Here is a 21372-nt window from a genome sequence, read left to right as displayed (position 1 = left end):
TCTCTCTTCTTGCGGTTGCTATTCTGTTCATTACGGTAGCCGCCAGGGCTTGGGTATAGCGGTCTACCGTCCGTATACCGGTCATTACGGTAAAGGGCGGAGCGCAGATGCCTCATTCCGGCTCGGCGCCGGCGCACTGTATCGACCCCTTAGCCCCGGAAGTGTTTGGTCGGGGGGGGGGGGGGTCACGTGGCCCGGAAGCGGCCGCGGTGGGGTACGGCGGCCCGGCTGGGCAGGCGGGCGGAGGATGGCGGGGCTGGAGCGCTGGGTGTCGGGGGAGCTGCACGCGCTGCTGGGGCTGAGCGAGCGGCACGTGGTCGGGTTCCTGCTCGGCCTGGCCCGGCGCAGCCGCAGCCCCGACGAGCTGCTGAACCGCCTGGAGGAGACCGAGACCCTGCGCGTGAGCGAGCCGGCCGTGCGCGCCTTCGCCCAGCGCCTGTGGGAACAGGTGGGCGGGGCTAGTGGGGAAGGAGGGGGCGGGTCCCACCGGAGTGGGAGGGGCTGGTGGACCGAGGGGGAGGGACCACAATGGAGGGGGCGGGGCTAATGGGGCTGAGTGGGGAGGGGACACACTGAGTGGGGAGGGGTTGAGCGACAGGGGCCAAACTGGAGGGCAGGAGCTAGTGGGGCTGAGTGGGGAGGGTCCACAATGGGGGGGGGGAGCCAAACTTGGAGGGGGCGGGGCCAGTGGGGCTGAGGGGATGGGGCCAAACTGGAGGGGGAAGGGCCAGGAAGGGGGCCTCAGGCGAGGGGCTAAAGGGACTGGGGAGAGGAGGGACACGTGGAGGCTGCCTAGGGGAGGGAGTGGGGTTATTGGGGCTGCAGGCGAAGGGCCTGTGAACAAAGGGAGCAGGAGCAGAGGGGATGGGGGAGCAGCCAAGGGGGAGCGTCCTGTGAGTTTAGTGGGCGGGGCCTATGGAGGAGTGGATGGAGCTTGTGGAAAGACGGGGTGGGGTTAGCTGTAGGAGTGAGGCCTGTGTGTGGAGGTGGAGGGAGACAGAGGAGGATGTAGGGAGGGGTTACTGGAGTGGGGACCATGTGGGAAGGGGAAGGATTAGCAGGGAAGGGGTGAAAGTGGGAGGAGCCTTTGTGAGGGGGGAGGGGCTAGCTGCAGGGGCGGGACCTGTGCCCTAAAGGGAGGAGCTTATGGAGAAGGCTCGGGGCTGGAGAGGGTGCTTTGGCTGTGCAGTGTTTCTAATCCCCATCTCTCCTCTCACTCTCAGATCCCACGTTCGGCCCCCCAGGAGCGTCCGGCCCGGGTGGCTGAGCGAGAGGCCCTGGCCATGCAGCAGAAGAACCGCTCATACCAGCTGCTGGAGGACAGCGAGGAGGAGGAGGAGGGGGATGAAGGGGCTGCCCCGGGCTCCAAGCGCCGGCCCGAGCAGAGGAAGCACAAGAAGCGACGCAAACACCTACGCCGGAAGCAGGAGGAGGCGTCGGAGGAGGAGAACGAGGCAGAGCGGGAGCCGTGAGTGTAGCCTCCGCAGGGGATCCCAGGGGGTGGAGCGGGGGGACAGTCCCCTGCACTGGGGGGCTCTGGAGCTGGCTAATGCCCTGACTGTGGTGTCTTACCCTTCCCCGGATGCAGGGAGCCATCCCTGGAGGGGAAGGACTCAGAGGACGAATGGGACCGCAGTGAGCGAGAGCGTCTGCAGGACCTGGAGGAGCGCGACGCCTTCGCCGAACGGGTCAAGCGCAAGGACAAGGAGAAGACCAGGAACATCCTGGAGCGTTCGGACAAGAAGGTCAGAGCCTGTCTCTGCGGCCAGCATCTGTCCCCCACCCCTCCTCTGCAGCTGGGTCCCTTCCTGAGCCCATCCCATATGTCCTACAACTGGGATCCCTCTCTAGCCCCCACCTCCCTCTGCCAGGATGCGTCCCCACCCGCTGCCGGGATTCCTCTCTGCTCTGAACCTCCCCCTGCACTGCCACAGTCTTAGGATCCCACTTCTGACCCACCCCACCCACTTCCAGGATCCTATCCCAGGATTTCACCCCCCCCACATTGCTAGGATCCTTTCCTGAGTCCCCGATGCCACCTGCCTCTCCCGTGTTGTGCTCTTACTGCTGGATTTCTTCCCTGAAGGGGTGATGGTGAACCCCACAAGCGCTGGAGGGAGCAGAGCCGGAGGGCAGGGATTTGTGGGGAGGAGGAGAAAATTCCAAGTTTATCAGCAAGCTAGGGAGCCCCTCCTGGAAATTCCTGGGCCCTTCCTGCTAGGGAGTCTGTCTGTAGCCTGGCCTGCTCCAGAGAGGGGCCAGCTGGGGGGGAGGGGAAAGACTGTCCACACAACCTGATCAGTGTCTCTCCCCCCTCCTGTTGCTGGGCGCAGGCCTACGAAGAGGCGCAGAAGCGACTGAAGATGGCGGAAGAGGACAAGAAAACCATGGTGAGGGGCTTTGTATTTCTCCTACTGTATCTCTGTCTTGTCTCCTGGCTGATCGGAGCTGTACAGACCCATCTAGCTCAGCATCCCTCTGTGCTTGCCACGCCAGCCAGATCAGATCAGTGGGGCCCATCTGGCCCAGTATCCAGGCCCTCACTCCCTGCTGGGGATAGAACCTGGGAGTCCTGGCTCCCAGCCACCCTGCTCTGACCCACTTGACCCTCGTCTTCTCCCAGAGCTGGGGATAGAACCCAGGAGCCCTGGCTCCCAGCCCCCCCCTGCTTTAACCCATTAGACCCCAGTCCCTTCCCGGAGCTGGGGCTGGAACCCAGGGGTGCTGGCTTCCCAGCTGGTGCCCTTAGCCCCTCTCCATCCCCCCCAGATCCCAGAGCTGCGGAAGAAGTCGCGCTGGGAGTACCTGGCCAAGCGGGAGCGGGACAAGCTGGAGGACCTGGAGGCGGAGATTGTGGATGAGGAGCACCTGTTCTCGGAGCTGGAGCTGACGGCGGCCGAGCGGCGAGAGCTGGAGTACAAACGCCGGGTGCGCGACCTGGCCAAGGACTACAAGCGGGCGGGTGAGCAGGAGAAGCTGGAGAAGAGCAGCCGCTACTACATGCCCGAGGAAAGCCGCGGCAAGGTACCCGCTGTGGGGAGTGAGGGGGAGCTGTGGGAAGGTACCCAACGCGGGGAGCACTCTCTGAGGGAGAGCATGGCAGGGGAGCACTCTGGGGGAGCTGTGGCAAGGTACCTACTGTGGGGGGGAGCCACCACAAGGGGCCCATCTTGGGGTGAGGGGAGCCGCAGCAAAGTACCTGTCATGGGGCTGGGGAATTGGTGGTTGGGGGTGGTTGGCCATGCTACCAGAGAGGGGTCTTCCTGGTAGTACCCTGCATAGGGGCCAGTGAGGCATGTGATCTGCAGGGGGCAGCCCCGTAGAAAGACGGTGGAGGAGGGAGGGAGAGGGGCAGGTGTCCTTGCCCAGAGGCTGGGGAGATGGAAGGAGGGGGATAGCGGGCGCATGGCAGCCCCTGCAGCAGGACATGGGAGCGCGACCCACTTGAGAACGTCCCCTGGGGGTGAAGGAAGGGGGTTAGGACCTGGCAGGGTGAGGGGTCTGTGCCCTATGGGCATTCTCTGGGGTGGTCCCCTTGTTGGGAGGAGGGAGGGTTGGCCTTAGCAGCATGGCTGGCTGGGCCAGCATCATGCGAGGATGGGAAACATCTCCCCCTTGGGGCTGGTTGTACTGAACTGGTGGGGGATTCCCCGAGGAAGGGCCAGTTTTAGGCTGTTGCAAGGGGAAGGATTGTGGTGGGGACTCAAATCTGGACCCCCTGCAGCTTGGGCTGTGACCCCTCCTGCCCTGCCGTCTCCCCTGCTCCAGTCTCGGGGTGACCCTTGAATGCTGACCCCCAGACCATGCACAGATGTCAGACTTTCCCCGGAGATGGGCTCTCCCTGGCCCTGCCCCCGCAGTGTCCCCTGTGCCATGACTCAACCCCTGCCTCTCCCCCCCACCCCTCCCCCGGCAGAAGATCCCCGACCGCTACGAGGAGCCGGTGGCGGACGAGCGTGCCACACCGCGGGACGAGCAGCGGCGCTGGGAGGAGGATCACATCGGGGCGGCTGCCCTGCGCTTCGGGGCCCGTGACGCCGGCCAGCGCCACCCCTGCAAGGACTACGAGTTTGTGCTGGAGGAGGACGAGATGATCCACTTCGTCAGCGCTGTGCACATGCAGGGCACGGCCCAGGGCAAGGTGAGAGATGGGGGCTGGGCCCTTCCCCTCTAGGGGTCGCTGGCTCTGATCCGGCCCCACGCTGCAGGCCTTGGGAATGGGACATGGGGCCCTTCCCATGTAGGGGGCGTCCCCTCCAATCCAGCCCCAGCTGGGGGGATTGGCTGGCTTGGGGGTGAGACATCTAGATGGGAATGATCCTTCTATGCAACAAGTCACCAGGTCTCAGCCCAGCCCCCCAGCAGGGCAGGCATCCCCATCCCAAACCCCTTCCCTCCACCCACTGTCTGAACAAGGGAGGCTGAGAGCTGAACAGGGCACGGTGCTTAGCTCCCTTCTGCCCCCAAGAGGGCGTCTCCCGGTCCTCTCTGGCACCGGGAGGACCGAGAACTCTATGGGTTTGTCTACCATCTGGAGATCCAGCAGCTGTCCCCCTAGCCCGGGTGGAGGGATGGGTGGCTGAGCTGACGGTGTCCCGGCCCCTTGCTCAGGAGGAGAAGTCGGAGCTGTCGGAGGCGGCGCGGCGGAAGCTGTCCATGCAGGAGGTGCGGCGCAGCCTGCCCGTCTACCCCTACCGCCAGGACCTGCTGGCGGCCATCGCCGAGCACCAGATCCTCATCATCGAGGGGGAGACGGGCTCCGGAAAGACCACACAGATCCCCCAGTACCTGTACGAGGAGGTAACCGCGTGGCAGGACGGGAGCTGGGAGTGGGGGGGAGCTCTCCTCTCCTAGTTAGTGCTGACCCCAGTGCTAGGGGGCGCTGTGCTGCAGGGAGCAGGCTGGGAGGTTCAGTAGGGGGCGCTGTTTCCCCATGATCAGTGCTGACTGCAGTGCAATGGGGAGGCACTAGGTGGTGCTGTGCCACAGGGAGGCGGATGGGAGGTTTAGCAGGGGATGTTCTCCCCTCACAGTCAGTGCTGACCCCAGCTGCACCCCTCCCCAGAGGTGGCTGCATCTCCACACTTGGTGAGCAATCCCTGTGCAGCGTGACGGTGAGGCTGTTACCCGTCTGCTCCACCCCAGAAGCAGCAGCATTTCTGCTGTGGCAGCTGCTCCCAGCGAATTTCCATCCAGTTCCTGGACCGTCTCGTTTCCTTTGTCAGGGCTATACGGAGAAGGGGATGAAGATCGGCTGCACCCAACCCAGACGAGTGGCGGCCATGAGCGTCGCGGCCAGAGTGTCCCAGGAAATGGGAGTTAAGCTTGGTAACGAGGTATGTGACTGGTGGGTTCGTTATCCCCTTCCCCGCTTGCCTGAGCCGGAGGCAGCCCCCTTAGAGAGAACAGGCCCCTTGTCCTTTTCCCCACAACCTTGGCCAGCCAGCCAGTCCCCTTGCCCTGGGGCTGGATCAGAGCCAGTGCCCCTAGAGGGGAAAGGTCCTGTGTCCCATTTCTCACTCCCCTGAGCCAGCTAGTCCCCGTGCCCTTGGACCAGCTGGGAGCTGATGCCCCATGGAGGGGAAAGGCCCTTGTCCCTTTCCTTGCGACTACAATTAACTGAGTCCATTCCTCTGACCCCTCCCACACCAGACCAACAGGGGGCCCCACGCACGCACGCACACACACCCCCAAGATGCAGGCCGTCTCCTTGTTTCTCTTCGGTTCCCCATGCGGTCAAAGCCGGGCCTCCATTGGAGCTGACTGCAGGCAGAAGAAGCTCACTGTAAAACAGTGCCCCGAGCGGGACCATGGAGCGCTCTCATTGGCCGACAGGTGCCAGCCACCCTGCGTTCGTGTTGGCCGGTGGTTTTGCGGTAGCTCGGGCTAATCCCTCCCGCCTGGCAGGTGGGCTACAGCATCCGCTTTGAGGACTGCACGTCGGAGCGCACGCTGCTCAAGTACATGACGGATGGCATGCTGCTGCGGGAGTTCCTCACTGAGCCCGACCTCTCCAGCTACAGGTGAGCCTTGCCGGGGGGTGACGGGGGGGCAGGGCTGGGACTCTCTCCTCCGGCAGTCAGTACTGGCTCCAGTGCGGCGCTAGGGGGCGCTGGGCTACGGGGAGCAGGGCCGTTTTCTCACGCACTCACACCCCCCTCTCCTCCTCCCGCAGCGTGATCATCATAGACGAGGCCCACGAGCGCACCCTCCACACCGACATCCTGTTCGGCCTGATCAAGGACATCGCACGGTTCCGCCCGGCGCTCAAGGTGCTGATTGCCAGCGCCACCCTGGACACCGAGCGCTTCTCCACCTTCTTCGACGACGCGCCCATCTTCCGCATCCCCGGGCGCCGCTTCCCCGTGGACATCTACTACACCAAGGTCTGGGTGTGGGGGAGGATGGGGGACCCCTCGGGGGCAGCATGGCGCGATCGCTGGCCACGCGAAGGCCCTAAGGGATGGGGGTGTTTTGGCGGGATCGTTGTGGGTGGAGGGGTTCTGGGGAAGAATAGAGAAGATTGTGGCCAGGAGCGGGAGGGATGGGGGGAGTATTGTGGGGAGGGGAAGCATGACCTAGCGGGGAGGCATGGCCAGGAGAGGGCGATGGGGAACGGGACCCTGGAGGTGAGGCTGGGAGGAAGGGTCGTGTGGGGAGTATTTTTTTGGGAGAAGGAGGGGAGGCGTGACCCAAGGGAAGGCATGGTGGGGACTGTTAAGGGGATGCTGGGGGTGGAAGGTGTGGCTAGGAGGGGGCAGCATGGCCAGGAGGAGGTGGGTCAGGAGCATGGCGGCATGGTCAGCAGGGGGTGGTACGGAGAGATCTGGATGTGGGGCATACATGAGGGAGGCAGGCAGCCAGGGGGCCAAGCAGACCCAGAGAGGAGGGCTCCAGGTGCCGGTTGAAGGGTGGGGCTTGGGGAGCAGTGTCCAAATGTTGAGGGAGTGGGGCGAGGAAGGCTCCAGTCATGCCGTGGGGCAGGGAGTGGCGGGAGCTGAGCTCTGACCCCGGTCTGACCCCTCTCTAGGCCCCCGAGGCTGATTACCTGGAGGCCTGCGTGGTGTCGGTGCTGCAGATCCATGTCACCCAGGCCCCCGGTGACATCCTGGTCTTCCTCACTGGCCAGGTAAGTGCCTCACCCCGCCCCCCTACAGGGCCTAGCCCCGACCCCTGCAGTGTCTGACCCCCCCCCCCCCCCAACTTTGGCTCTGCCCCCTGCAGGAGGAGATCGAGGCCTGCTGTGAGATGCTGCAGGAACGCTGCCGCCGCCTGGGGTCCAAGATCTCCGAGCTGCTGGTGCTGCCCATCTATGCCAACCTGCCCTCCGACATGCAGGCCAAGATCTTCGAGCCCACCCCGCCCGGGGCCCGGAAGGTGAGGTGGGGCGGGGCTTGGAGCTCTAGGGTTGGGGCTTGGGACTGTAGGGATGCAAGGGAGGTGCTTACACCCCTGGGGCAGGGCTTCAGGGGGACAGATGGGCTTGGGCGTGGCCTATGGGGAGGGGCTGTGAGCTCTGGGGCATGGCTTCAGGAGTAGCTGATTTAGTGGTCTGGGAGCATGGCTTTTGGGGCAGATGAGCTTGTGGGAGGAGCTTAGAGGCCTGGGGGGTGTGGTTTCGTGGGTAGATTGCTATGGGGATGGGATTTAGCTCTTTGGGGGCGTGACTTCAAGGGTAGCTGGGTTTATAGGAGGGGCTTAGTGCTTCATGGGCATGGCTACATGGGGTAGATGGCTGAGTGGGTGGGGCTTACAGCTCTGGAGGTGTGGCCTCAGGGGTTGGTGGCTGGGGTGGGGAAGGGTTGGGGCAGCAAGGGAGGAGCTTAGTAGTTTAGGGAGGAGTTTTTGAAAGGGCAGGACTATAAAGAGGAGTTCTGGAGGGGGCGGTGCTTGGGTGCATATGCTCCTCCCCCACAATCGCTGCTCAGCAGCTGTGACTGACTGACAGGCCCAGCCTGTCCAGCCCACTGCTCGGGGGGACCCTAGGGTATCTCCTGTAGGCCTGGCCTGCCTGCCCCCTTCTCCCACCTGCCCCAGCTGATGAGGTGTCTCCCCACCCCTCAAAGGTCGTCGTGGCAACTAACATCGCAGAGACCTCGCTGACTATTGATGGGATCATCTACGTCATCGACCCGGGGTTCTGCAAACAAAAGAGCTACAACGCCCGCACTGGCATGGAGTCCCTGATCGTCACACCCTGCTCCCGGGTATGGGACCCCCCCCCGCCCACCACCCCCCTCAGGGTACAGCGCCCGCCCCAGCCTGGAGTCCTTGATAGTCATGCCCTGGTCCCGGGTATGGGGACTTCTCCACAGCCCCAACACCTGCTCCAGATACAGGCCATCCCTCTCTCCTCCCCATTTCCCATGTTATGATGATAGGGCCTGGCTGAGCCCCAGGTTACAGGGTTTCACATGGGGTCAGAGGGTCCCATATCTTCCCGCACATGCTCTCATCTCACACCTGTCTCCCCCTACCCAGGCCTCTGCCAACCAGCGAGCTGGGCGGGCCGGGCGGGTGGCTGCCGGGAAATGCTTCCGCCTCTACACTGCCTGGGCCTACAAGAACGAGATGGAGGAGACAACAGTGCCTGAGATCCAGAGGACTAACCTGGGCAACGTGGTGCTGCTGCTTAAGAGTCTGGGTGAGGAGAGGACCTGTTGGGGGGGGGGGGGGGGGGGGGGGATCGGGAAGGTCCCGGGGGGGGGGGGCCTGCCGGGGGTGAGTAGGTCCCAGAGGGGTGGAGCTTGCCCCAAGAAGGATAAAAATCATGTTTGTTTTTGTTTGACTCGGTTCCATTTCATTTAAATGAACTACTGGTTGATTTTCAGAAAGCACCTATTTAACATTAAATCTGCAGGGCTGACAGCCTGGGTTAAGGCCTCAGCTTCCTCTCATCCGCTGCTTTGCTGAGTGTAAATTACGTTAACAGCCAAGCAGCGCACGCTGGCTGAATTTTTAAAAGCAGTTACACCGCTGCATTCGTGGCCGTCCCTGGCTGAGCACCTGAGAGCGCTGACGTGCTAAGCCGGCTCTAGCGTCTTCTGCAGGGGCAGAGAGAATATTGTCGTCATTTCACCTTGTTCATGGGATTCAGTCTAATGACTAGGCCGTTCCAAGTTAAATATTTAGGTCAGCGGACCCCAAACTTTTGCAGGTCGTGCGCCCCCCAACCCCCCAAGGAGCTGGGATGCGGACAGGGGAAAGGGGGCTGGGGCTGCACTTGGGGGTGGATCTGGGGCCAGGAGCGGAGCCGTAGCCGGGCCAAGGCTGAGGTTGGGGGCAGGAGCGGAGCCGTAGCCGGGCCAAGGCTGAGGTTGGGGGCAGGAGCGGAGCCGTAGCCGGGCTGCAGTGGGAGCTGGCATCCCGGCCCGGGGCCAGGTGTGGCTATGCTCCTGGGTTGGAGCCGTGGCCAGGGGCTGGGAATGGGGCCAGAGACATGGCTGGGGGTGGGACCAGAGAAGAGCTGGGGGAGGGGAGGGGCTGGGTGGTGCTCCCTCCCCATGCCCTATGGGGGCTGGCCTGGGCCCCGCTGCACCCGCGCCCCCCGGCCAACGTTCCTTCACACCCCCCTAGCGGGGCATGCCCCATACTTTGGTGGCCTCTGGGTGAGGTGGTGTTTTCCTCTTCCCATCCATGGATAAAATCCAGGTGTGTGAGGATGAGATCTATTAGTTCTAGTCATGACGCCTACGGGCACCGGAAACAATTCAACAACAGTTCAATTCACTAACAGACAGTACTTCCTTTTGGTTAACAAATCAGTTAGTTCTAAGTGCAAATCACATTTAAATAAACATTTATTTCTTATGGCTCCAGCACATTTCAGACAGCTTTACAATGCTGGTTTTTATACCAAATTCAATTCCAATTTCCATCCCAAAATGCTGCTTGACACACATCACGGGTAAACAGTTCACCAACCGGAGACATGTTCTTTGCCATTTTCTAACATCATAAATAATGTAAAAATGAAGAATCCTAATGGAAGTGAAGCTTCTAATTGCTTAGATAAAGGTGTATCAATCTAGTGCATCCTGGCTTGCAAAAAGAAGCGCCCTGTTACTGTGAGGGCCAGCTGGGGATGCAAACTGGCATGTTCTAACAGTTCTCAACCAGTGAGGATCAGCCTGGCTTTAGGCAAATAACTACAGAGTACCAATGCAAAACAAGAGGCAGAGCGGTGATTTCAACTGAGGTTTCCTGCTTGCTGATTTAAATCCAGCCCACCTGCCTGCCCCCTCTCCCCCACAGGCATCAATGACCTCATCCACTTTGACTTCATGGACCCACCGCCCCATGAGACCCTGGTGCTGGCTCTGGAGCAGCTGTATGCCCTGGGCGCGCTCAACCACCTCGGGGAGCTCACCAAGGTAAGGGGGGTGGGGGGATCCTCCCACAGCTGGGGCACCTTTGCATGTTGGGACCTGGGACACCCCCATGCTCCAGGGCAGGATCTGAACCTCATGCTTGGGGGTCAGGAAGGAATAATCACACACACCCGTCCCTCTGGGATAACGCTGACCAGTGAGCCGCAGCATGGGGACGGCTTGGCTGTCTTGGGGAGAGAAAGGCAGAGCTAGATGGGTCTCTGGGTCTGATCCAGAGTGGCCAGCAGATGGGATAGCGGGTGGGGGAACCAGTCTCTAATGGCCGTCTCTCTCCCAGCTGGGCCGGAAGATGGCAGAGCTGCCCGTGGACCCCATGCTGTCCAAGATGATCCTGGCCTCAGAGCAGTGAGTCCCCCTTTCCTCTTCTCCAGAATCTCTTGTGTCCCCCATCCCCAGCTCCTCACTCACCTCAACCCAGGCTCAGGTGCTGAGCCACAGCCCGCCCCGGGCTCACCAGCTGCCTTAGGGCCCTGAAGGGCCACCTTTCCCAAGCCCCATTCTGGTCAGCTCTCCGGGGGTAGGGCCATCCCGCTCTCTAACACTGCCTCCCCCACGGGGCTCTGTAGGTACAAGTGCTCAGAGCAGATCCTCTCCATCGCGGCCATGCTGTCTGTCAACAACTCCATCTTCTACCGGCCCAAGGACAAGGTGGTGCACGCTGACAACGCCCGCATGAACTTCTTCCTGCCCGGCGGGGACCACCTGGTGTTGCTTAACGTCTACACCCAGGTGAGGGAAGCAGGGAATGGACACAGGGCCTTCCCCCCTGCGGGTCAGGGGACAGCCCCTTTTCCCCCTAGGTGGCACCAACTCCGATCCAGCCCCAGGGTGGGAGACTGGCTGGCCCAGGAATGGGAGATGGGTCCCCCCCCCTCCCACACACACACGTACGTAGGGGGCACTGGCTCCCCTCATGGTCCAGGGGACTGGCTGACACAGGGGTAGGGAATGGGACACAGGGCCTTCTCCTCCTCCACCCATTCACTGGGTGTGCTGGCTCCAATCCAGCCCCAGGCTGGGGACTGGGTTACGGTACAGGGTCTCTGAGCTGCCCTAGCCAATGGGGTACACCCTGCGGGGAGCCCAGGCTCACAGCTGCCTCTGACCCCCTGCCCCAGCCAGCGGGGTACACCCTGCGGGGAGCCCAGGCTCACAGCTGCCTCTGACCCCCCGCCCCACCCCCAGTGGGTGGAGAGTGCTTTCTCCATGCAGTGGTGCTACGAGAACTTCATCCAGTTCCGCTCCATGAGGCGGGCGCGGGACGTGCGGGAGCAGCTGGAGGGGCTGATGGAGCGCATCGAGGTGGACCTCACCTCCAGCGAGGGAGACTATGTTCCCATCCGCAAGGTAGCCCCCTCCCCCACCTTCCCTGTCCCACCCTCACCTTCCCTGACCCTCGCTGACCCCCCCCCCCCGCTCTCCTTCCCAGGCCATCACCGCTGGCTTCTTCTACCACACGGCCCGCCTGACCCGCACCGGCTACAAGACGGTCAAGCACCAGCAGACGGTCTTTGTCCACCCCAACAGCTGCCTCTTCGAGGAGCAGCCCCGCTGGCTCATCTACCACGAGCTGGTCTTCACCACCAAAGAATTCATGAGACAGGTACACCCGCCGGCCGCAGTGGGACATGCTGGGCCTCCCGTCTCCGGGGCAGGAGCCTGGAGTGGGGTAGCCCAAAACATTGTGGGATGCTTCCCCACCCCCCCAGCCTGGGCCTAGAGGGGAGGGGCTTATAGCCCTGGTATGATGGTGCCAAGGAGAGACCATGGGCAGCAGGGCTTGGGTAGAGCTTACTCCAGCTGGGGCCATACAGATTGGCTGGGGAAGCCAGCCTTGTACTTAATATTGCTGCACTGCACCCTCCAGCCACCAGAGGGTCCCCTTCCTGTTCTGCCCTCTGGGGAGGGGGCACACTGAAGAGGGGTAGCTCCTGCTGTGGGACCTCTGATCAGTGTTAGCCCCTTCCACTTCTTGCTGAGGGCAGAGTTGGGCTAAAAGCTCCACCTCTTTTATGCTAATGAAGTCTCAGATTTATTTAAAGGGCTAGTCCTGGCATTTTGGACCACTGCCCAGCTCCCTCTGGTTGTACCCTCGTCCACTAGGGGGTGCTGCACCAAAGGGGGCACATGCTGACCCCTTGTCTCCCTCCTGCAGGTCATAGAGATTGACAGCACATGGCTGCTGGAGGTGGCCCCTCATTACTACAAGGCGAAGGAGTTGGAGGATGCCTCTGCTAAGAAGCTGCCCAAGAAAATGGGCAAGACGCGGGAGGAGCTGGGCTAGAGGCCAAAGCTGGCCCTCCAGGACTGGGTTATTTGGGGGGAAGCTATCCCCTTTCTATGGACTCTGTACAGCTGTATAGCATTTTCTGCCCAAGGAGGGCAGCAGAAACAAAGCAATTTTTTAATTAAGCCAGACCTGGTCGTCTCCCCTCCTCCAGCTCAGAGCTGGGCCACCCTTGGGAGACCATCTGGCTCCCTGGTGCGGATGTAAGTTTAAGGGGAAGGGGACTTCCAGCTTTTAATGGACACCCTACCAGGGCTGCCCTGTCACAAGTGACAGCTGAGCCCTGTGCTTGCCCGTGAGTTTCCTGCTGCCTCGTTGCCCCACTGGTGGCTTCTCTCTCCCCATGGCCCTGGAATTCACCAGAGGGCAGCTGTTGTCAGCCCCCCAGGCTCTGGCTTCGTGGCCGGGGGTTGCTCTCTGCAGAGGTTTGAGCTTGTTTGTAATTTCCCAGTGTGGAGGTGGGAATCAGGACTCCTGGGCCCTGAGGGGAGTGGGGTCAAGGAGTTACAGGTGTGTTGGGGCTACTCTAAGAGGCAGCCAGCAGGGGGTTGCAATGTGCTCTCAGCAGTCAACCCTTTTCTCCCACCCATGTATGGCTGGGAAGGGAGGACTGGGCTGGGAGCGGGGAAGATCCCACGAGGGGAGGAGCAGCCCTAAGGGTGAGGAAGTTGCCTCTCTCTGGGGTCAGCAGGGAGCATTGCTTTGTATTGGGATTAAACAGGCCCTATTCTCACCCCCAGGTGCTTCCTCAGCCATAAGCCCTCCCTATGTGTTGAATTCCAGCTCCCCCATTCACCACCGAGATGCTGGTGTCCCACAGCTTCCCTATGACTCCACAGCACCTGCTCTCTCCAGGCCTAGACGCCCCCCAGCTGGCCCCAGCCCAGCCATCTCTCCACAGGGCTTTATTATGTACAGTTTAAGTTACAAGTGGTTCTTTACAGTGCTTGGAAGGGAGGGAGCAGGCACAGACCATGCAGTGGGCTGGGCTTTGTGCCTCGAGGCAACATCAGCTCACAAGAGTCACAACATCCAGGCTGAGCCTGGCTTCCTCCGGGGCTGGCTCAGCTGTCCCTGTAGCCCGCTGGTGCCCCCTGCTGTTTGCCAGCCAGGGCAGATAAGAGCAGCTGCAGGGAAGGTCTGTGCTCCAACAGGCCCAAGCCAACCAGGGCAGCCACCAGCAGCTTCTTCACCTTGGCCACAGGCGGCTGGGACGGCATCAGCTGTATGGAGGGGAGATGGGCAAGCATTAAACACTGGGGCAGCTGTTTTTGTGGGTCATCTGCCAGGATCCTGCACAGTAGTGCCCTGGCTCTGCTCCCAGAGACAGCAAAGCCACCTGCCCCGGCACTGACCTTGTCTATCCGGTGACAGCGGATCAGCCCTCTGGAGTCCAAGAAGAAAGTGGAATAGGCGTCATAGGTCCTGGAAGTGGAGTATAATAAAGGACAGTCAGCTCTAGTGCAAGGCTTACAGGGGAGGTTCTGGGCCTGGTTGGGTGGGGGGCACTGCATCTCTAAGGCAGCTGTTCTCAAACTTTTGTGATCACACCTTGTCGCTTGAGGTTTTTGTATCTGTTGCACAAATGAGCCAACAATCCATTGTAATAAGAGCAAACGCAAACCTGCGATTGTGGCCCATGCTGACAATTAAACGTGCATGCCACCTCGTAGCGAACGAGTTAACGTACAGATGGCAGCAACTTTGTAGAACGCTCTGCAGGCTGAACAGAAATCTGTCACAATGCACAGCGCCAGCTGAGGGCCTGATATGTCTGGAGCAGTGGTTCTCAACCTATTTACCACTGTGGGCCGCATCCAGTACTACCCCTATGGCCCTAAGGATGTCACGTGGGCCGCAAGTGGGCCACAACTTGAGAACCACTGAATCAGCTTTGCTAGTTACTCACTGCTGTGGGTAAAACATGTGCAGTAAGGCCTTTTCCCCCACCTATAACTCCCCCCCAAAAAGGGCCTGCCCTCCGGTTTGAGAGCCTCTGCTCTAAGGGCCGCGGGGAGGGGGGGGGGGGGGGGGGGGAGGGGGGGAGGGGGAAGGATGCTGGTACTTACTCCAGGGGAATACCAAATCCTAGGGCTTCAAGCAGCTCAGAGGCAGTGGCTCTTGGAGGCAGAGAGAATACCCCCCACACGCTGGGAGCAGCCGGGGAAGACCCCGTTAGCCAGGGGAGCAGTCCTTGGGGTTGGGAAGTTCCCCCATCTCAGAGGTCAGCAGTGGCATTGCTTTGTGCTGAGGTTAAACAGGCCCTAGCCCTGGCTCAGGGAGGTCATGGCCCTGCAAAGCCCAGCAGGGAAGGAGAAAGGGCAGCTCCCAGGAGTGGCTGCACAGCTCATGAGAACCAAGAGAGAGGAGCAGGGAGCACTGTACAACAGCCCCCCCAGCCAAGCCATGCCCACCACACCCACTGAGGGAGGCTGGGGGCAGGGTCCCAAGCCAGGCTCTCACCTGTACAGCTCTCTCTTGTCCCTCTTGTAGAAGCGCAGCATGAGGACGTGGAAGGGGAGCCCCGTGATGCGCCAGCGGGCCTGGATGCTCCAGTTCTCGGGGTGCTGCGTCAGCTTCAGCACCTCCAGCCGCATGTTGGCGAAGTAGTTCCAGGCCACGAGGCGGCACAGGGTCAGTGCCAGCTGGTACATGGCTCGGCCCCTGGTGGGGGGGAACGGGGAGAGCTGTCAGGCTAAGGCTGGGGCCTCCGGATTGAGGGGATCCCAATGTGGCACCCACCCCTGGGCCAGGTGAAGCATGAGCCAGTCCAAGCCCTCCCAGCCCGTGGGAAGAATGGGCTGGTCCCACCTGCCCCCAGGACAAGAGTGGGACAGGCCTAACCCTTCTCAGAGGGCCATAATCTCATCTCCCTGCCACCCCAACATCCTTCCTCCGTGGGAGGAACTGAGTCAATCCTCCCTCCCAAGGGAAAGTGGGACGGTCCCACCACTGCCCCACGGCAAGAGTGGTAGCACAGCCCCTAACCTCCACTCCCCGCCATGGGAAAAATAGGCTGATCCCACCTGCCACCCAAGCCTCAAGACGAGAGGCTTGGTCCACTGCCCACCCCCAACTTGGCACTGACCGAGTTCTCAAGTGCAGGATCTCGCTGACTAACTCCACGTCCTGGGAGTAGATCCCGTAGTCAGGTACCTTCAGGAAGAAATTCGGCAGCTGCGGGAGGACGAGGGGGAGAATGAGGGTGGGCCACGGGAAGGCACCAGGCGGGGAGCCAGGAGAGCCGGGTTCAAGTCCCAGCTCAACCACTGACTCCTTGTGCTGTTGGGCAAGACACGAATCTCTGGGCATCGGTTCCCCGGACCACGGGGAGAATAATCCTCCCTTTGTCTATGTACAGTGTGAGCTCCTCAGAGCAGGGCCTGTGCCTCTGTGCAGCATCCAGCACAACGGGGCCCTGATCTCAGCCGGGGCAGGGCCTGTCTCTCGCTGTGTGTCTGTGCAGTGCCCAGTGCGCTGGGGCCCTGATCAGGGGGCCCTTCTAGGTGTTACTGTAATACAAGTGATCATGCCATACTCCTACCCTGGCAAGATGCCCCCTACTGGCTGGTTCAGGGGCTGCTCTGACAGAGTTAAGATCCCCCAGTGGCACATGGGGCCTGTGTATAGGAAAGCCGCCCTAGCCGACCCCCTCTAGCAGCCTTAGCAGACAGGCCAGGGACTGATGTGTGCTCTCCTCTGCCCCCTAAAGGGCACGTGTTGAAGTGCAGGGCTGAAGCAGATTGGCAGGGGGTTCTGCATGGGGAGGGGTTGCCCTGCCAGGAATGCCCTCTCTGCCCCAACAATGGATTCCCTTTGGCCCCAGGAGGGAAGGGGTCTCCCTAGCCTGGAGTGCAAGGCTCCTGCCAGTTCCTCATTCAGGCTGAGCTCAGAGGACCCTTGCAGCTGTGTGACCCCTCAAAGCAGCCAGCAGGTCACATGGTGCTGCTATGGAGAGCCCAGATGGCTGGAAGGTTCAGCTGTGTAAGGAGGAACAGAAATAGCAGCTGCCCTACAGGCCTGGGGCTGGCAGATGCTAGCAGGAAAAGTGTCCAGCAGAGATGGGAAGAAAACCCAGGCATCCGAGCAGCAGGCAGGGGAAACGAGGGACGGAGAAGCCAGGCATGCAGGCAGGGGAAAACAGGGAATGAGGGGTGGAGAATCAAGGCAGCCCACCCACGGGAAAGGCAGGGGACAGGCATCCGGGCCGTGGCGTACCTCATGCTGCAGCTTCTCATACATGACAGCCAGGTGCTCCTCCATGCTGGGGTCACGGTTCCCGGGTGAGCCAGAGGTGGTACTGTTGGCTGTGCCAGCAGTGGCCTGGAAGGGGGCGAGGGCCTGGCAGGGCATCCAGCAGGGCTTGCCGTAAAACAGGCTGTACAGAGAGTCCAGGGAGGCGCTGTCCAAGCCAGTGCCCTCCCGCACAGTGATATCATCCTCCCGCTGCCCATCCACTGTGGTGACAGAGGCCTCCATGCCCTCCAGAGGGGAGAGGGCAGCAGGCCGGCAGGGGAGCCCCTGCTCCAGACCCTGCAGCAGCTCGTGCAGGCTCATCTTCTGCTCCGATGCACTCGGGAAAGTACCACCCACCAGGTCGGCCCCTGGCGGGGGCAACAGGAAAGTCCTGGCAGCTTCCACCTGCTGCTCCATCAGTGACAAGTGGAACTTCAGGGCCATGGGTGGGCCCAGCGCCTGGGGGGCCTTCTCAGAGCAGGAGACCAGGTCCTGGAAGGGAGAAGGGATTAGAGGGACTGACACCACTCAGAGATTCTGCTGGGGCCTTTCCCTTATAAGGACCCCATCTCCCAGTGCCCCCGACCTGGGGGCAGATTGGAGCCAGCGCCCCCAAGAGGGAAAAGGCTCCACATCCCCTTTCCCTACCCCCAAGATAGCCAATCTCCCTCTCTTCCAGTGTGATCCCCTACTGAACAATCTCACGTGCACCCCCGAACCCTCCCCAAAATCCTGGGGTGGGGCTGACGCATAACCAGGGGGGAAAGAGTGAAAAGATTAGATACCTTTAGCTCTCTCTAGAGCCGATCCTAATCTACAGAGGAATGGATTTCACAACCCTGCTTCCTACATTCCCAGCCAAACCACAGACCTTAGCCTTGTATCCTCGACACTCAAAGTCGCCACCACTGCCCCTCCACTCCTCTGGCCCCCACCCCAACCCCCAAGTCTTATGCCCCTCCTCATCACCCTACAGTCCCAGCCCCTGCACCGGCCACAGCCCTGCATCCCCCCAATGTCTGCAGTTCTCTGCACCCCCAGGCCCCAACCATGCATTCTGCATCCCTCACCACATGCAATGACTAACCTCAGCCTCTGCACCCTGCCCCCCACCCAGGTCCCAGCTTCTGCACTCTGCAGTCCTCAACCTCTGCATCCCTCAGCCCATGCACACACCCCAGACCCTCCACCTCTCCAAGCCCACGCAACCCCCCCAGTCCTCTACAGCCCCACAGACCAAGCATCCTCCAAACCCCCAGGCCCCAGCCCCCAACTTCTGCACTCTGCTGTCCCCTGCACTCCCCAGCCTATGCACTCCCAGTTATGCATCCCGTATCCCACAGCCCACGCACCCTCCGTAGACCCAGTACCCAGCCCATGCACCCTCCGTAGCCCCAGCCTAGGCCACCCCGGCCCTGCCCTGTGCCCCCTCCTCACCCCAGCATCGCAGCCCCGCCCCCTGACCTCAGGCCGTCCCTAGCCCCGCCCCTCTGCCTTTGGCCCCGCCCCGCCCCGCCCCGCCCCGCCCGTCACTCACTTGCTGCCGCGCCCGGTAGCCGCAGCGCGGGGACTCGCCCTGTCCCCACCGGGCCCCGCCCCAGCGGCAGCGCGGCCCCCAGCAGCGGGCGGCGGGGCCCAGGCGCCCGGCCACGGCCCGGCTCCGCTGGTACATGACGGACACGCGGGGCGGCCCCGGCTGCTCCCTCGCTCCGCTCAGCCGGCGAGACGACTGCGCACGCGCCGCCGCCACCAACGGGCGCGGCGCACAGGCGCACAGAAAAGCCCGAGCGTCCGGAAAGGCGCCATGCGCACGCGCCGCCCCTCCCACGCAGCGGTCTCTCGGCACTACGCACGCGCCGGAGCAGGAGAGCGGTTCTTCCTCGCGCCGGGAAGGTGACCGTCCGGCGACCAGATAGCGCATGCGCACGCGGGCGGGGCCTGATTAAAAAAACAAAACCCGTTGGCTGTCCTGCTGGCGCCTGCGCATGAGCAGATCAGCACATGCGCACGAAGGAAGCTGGGCGTCCAAAAGATTTGCGCGTCCGCACTGGCACCTCCCAGGCGCAAAAGGGGAGGAAAGTGCGGGCTTGTACGCATGCGCATTAGAGACAGGGTTCACCGCGGGGCGTCTCAGCTAGGAGGAGGGATTTAATCCACGCAGGGGTGAAGTTTAGCCATAATAGGGGAGGGGACATGTTGGTGGGAGGGGCTTAACTGGCTCAGTGGGCGGGGCCACATTGGAGGGCGGGGCTTACCTCCCAAAGCGGGAGGGACTCATTTGGGGCAGGGCATGGGCCACTCAGAGGTGGGGCCTCATTGGAGTGAGGGGCTTAAAACACACAAAGGGAGGGGCCACATTAGAGGGCGGGGCTTACCTCCCAAAGAGGGAGGGGCTTATTTGGGGCAGGGCCACTCAGAGGTGGGGCCTCATGGCTGTGGCTGTAGATCTCATTCCATCCTTCCCCCAGGTCTCCCTATGGGTGGCCTGGGAGTTGAATCCCACCCATGTGTGGTCCCCCTCCGTGAGGAGGGGCCTATGGCAGCGTAGGGAGTATTATCCTGATAATGTTGCACGGGAGTTTTACTAGTTTACCGTCTGCATTAATACTAGATGGTGATGGGAGATAAGGGTGTGACTTCACTGAGGGATGATTCTGGAGGGCCAGCCCGTAAAGGCTGGCCCTTCGTAACCTGAGCTCAGGAGGGGGTTGGGGCCAGGTGATACCTTCTGCCCAGGAAACTGGACAAAGGCTGGAGGAAGAGCCGGGGCGTGAGACTGCTGGAGGGAGTTTCAGTTTGGAGCTGGCTGGGGAGACAGGGGGAGGCCCAGAACTTGGGTCTGGCCTCCCTGCCCCCGAAGATGGACCTGACTGAGGGGGCCTGTTTTCTGTACCTACAAGCTCTGTTTTGACTGTGTTCCTATCATCTAATAAACCTTCTGTTTTATTGGCTGGCTGAGAAGTAAGCCAGGAAGTGGTGGGTGCAGGGCCCTGACTCCCCCAAACTCCGTGACAGGGCCCCCTCTGGGAACGAGACTCCCACTCATCATTATAATAATTAATGTAGTCTTCATATATTGTGGCAGCATCCTGGGTTTCCTTTCATAACCCATGCCTTGCCTGTGCCAGGCGCTGTACAAACACATGGCCTTAAACCCCCACCAAGGAGGAGGATTAAAATAATTGCAGGATGTGGCCCTAACAGTAGCTTCTCTCTGTCCGCAGACCACAGACAGAACCCCCAGCACCACAGCTCATGCTCTTACCCCTCCACCCTGCCATCCTCCCCCTCAACTCCCTGCAGAGCCATGGGAACAGCCAAGTGCCTTCTGTGTTGTGACAGCTGCCTGTATCAGACTGATCACCATCTTTTCACTATCATCTTGCACTGCCCGTCCCAGCCCCCCGGGCTGGCTGTTGCATCATAGACTTGGGTGGTGACCTCTTCGGGGCAGGGGCTGTCTTTCCATCATGTGCGTGTGCAACCTGGCCCGATGGGGTGACACCACAATACAATTAATAAACAATAATAACACTGCAGTTGGCGCGCGCGTGCACACACGCACAGAGAGAGAGAGAGCAGGTCTCAGTCCCTCCAGCATGGAGCATCAGGGACACACAGACACACACACCACATCTGTGCGACGAAGTGGGGGATTTTCTTAAGAGTTTTGCATGAATACCGTGTGGGTCTCAGTTTCCCTGTGTGCTGTGTGTTTAACGAGGTGGTGGGAGAGGGGCGTTGTTGTTACAGAGGACCAGGTGTGACCTTGCCTAGCAGTTGAGACCCCATACAACTGCCTGGAGATGGGAGATCCTAGTGACTGGTGACCAGGAGGACCACCCCAGCTTGGCAGTCAGCCAGTTCTGGCCAGTGGGAGGACAAAGGGCTAAGGAGAGAGGACCCCAGTGCCTGACTCCACTGGTTCCAGCCAGTGGGGAACAAAGGACAGAAGAGAGGAGGCCCAGGCAACCTGTTTGTCTGGGACCAAAGACAAAGGATAGGGGAGGAGCTGTTGGGGGAGATGATATAGGATGGTCGGCTGGAAGGAGGGGACTTCTGGACTGGGGAGAGAGCAGCCAGAGCCACCAGGATGCAGGAGAGACCGAGATGAACTGTGCTGAGGGAGGCCAGGCCTGAGGCCCTGAGAGTTTCCTATGCTGTGGTCAGACGCTCAATAAACCCTCCTGTTTTATGCTGGCTGAGAGTCACTGCAGGCTGGAAATCAGGGATGCATCCTTATGCATCCATTATTCCTTCTGGGTGTGGAGGCCCCAGGGGTCCAGAGCGAGTGGACTCCTTGAGGGGGCCCACGGCGAGAGACAGGCGTGCTGAAGGCTCAGAGAGGTGTGCTTCCAGGAGGTGGAGGGGCCTACAGCTTAACCCCCGAGAGAGAGTGGACCCCCAAGAATGGCTGTCACACTGTAGGGGGTTCCTCCCAGGGACCGTACAGAGCCG

The 21372-nt window shown here is 61.3% G+C and overlaps 2 protein-coding genes across 3 annotated transcripts; one reads left to right on the top strand and one right to left on the bottom strand.

Annotated features, from left to right (window-relative positions):
- Positions 1 to 88: 88 nt before the first annotated feature.
- Positions 89 to 12803, top strand: DHX16 (DEAH-box helicase 16). 2 transcript variants are annotated; one of them, XM_037913661.2, is made up of 20 exons: positions 89 to 448; positions 1224 to 1468; positions 1589 to 1745; positions 2334 to 2390; positions 2770 to 3024; positions 3917 to 4141; positions 4612 to 4800; positions 5226 to 5336; positions 5908 to 6023; positions 6176 to 6386; positions 7031 to 7129; positions 7225 to 7377; positions 8067 to 8207; positions 8482 to 8644; positions 10255 to 10373; positions 10669 to 10736; positions 10958 to 11120; positions 11577 to 11738; positions 11821 to 11994; positions 12547 to 12803. In XM_037913661.2, the coding sequence occupies exons 1-20, from the start codon at positions 248 to 250 to the stop codon at positions 12673 to 12675; spliced, it is 3138 nt and encodes a 1045-aa protein (XP_037769589.1). In that variant the 5' UTR covers positions 89 to 247; the 3' UTR covers positions 12676 to 12803. The 2 variants fall into 2 exon arrangements, with proteins under 2 accessions (XP_037769589.1, XP_037769590.1); XM_037913662.2 differs by lacking the exons at positions 89 to 448; positions 1224 to 1468; positions 1589 to 1745; ... (2 more) ...; positions 3917 to 4141; positions 4612 to 4800 and having other exon boundaries at positions 5919 to 6023.
- C14H6orf136 (chromosome 14 C6orf136 homolog) lies at positions 9783 to 18720 on the bottom strand. Its single transcript, XM_037913680.2, is given in 7 exon segments — positions 9783 to 13901; positions 14034 to 14103; positions 15142 to 15342; positions 15767 to 15855; positions 16897 to 17406; positions 18452 to 18678; positions 18681 to 18720. Coding segments are annotated over 7 exon segments (1296 nt in total). The 3' UTR covers positions 9783 to 13742.
- Between the last annotated feature and the right edge of the window lie 2652 nt (positions 18721 to 21372).

Source organism: Chelonia mydas, chromosome 14, assembly GCF_015237465.2.
Source record: "Chelonia mydas isolate rCheMyd1 chromosome 14, rCheMyd1.pri.v2, whole genome shotgun sequence".
NCBI lineage: Eukaryota > Metazoa > Chordata > Testudines > Cheloniidae > Chelonia > Chelonia mydas.
This window is presented reverse-complemented; position numbering and strand designations above follow the sequence as displayed.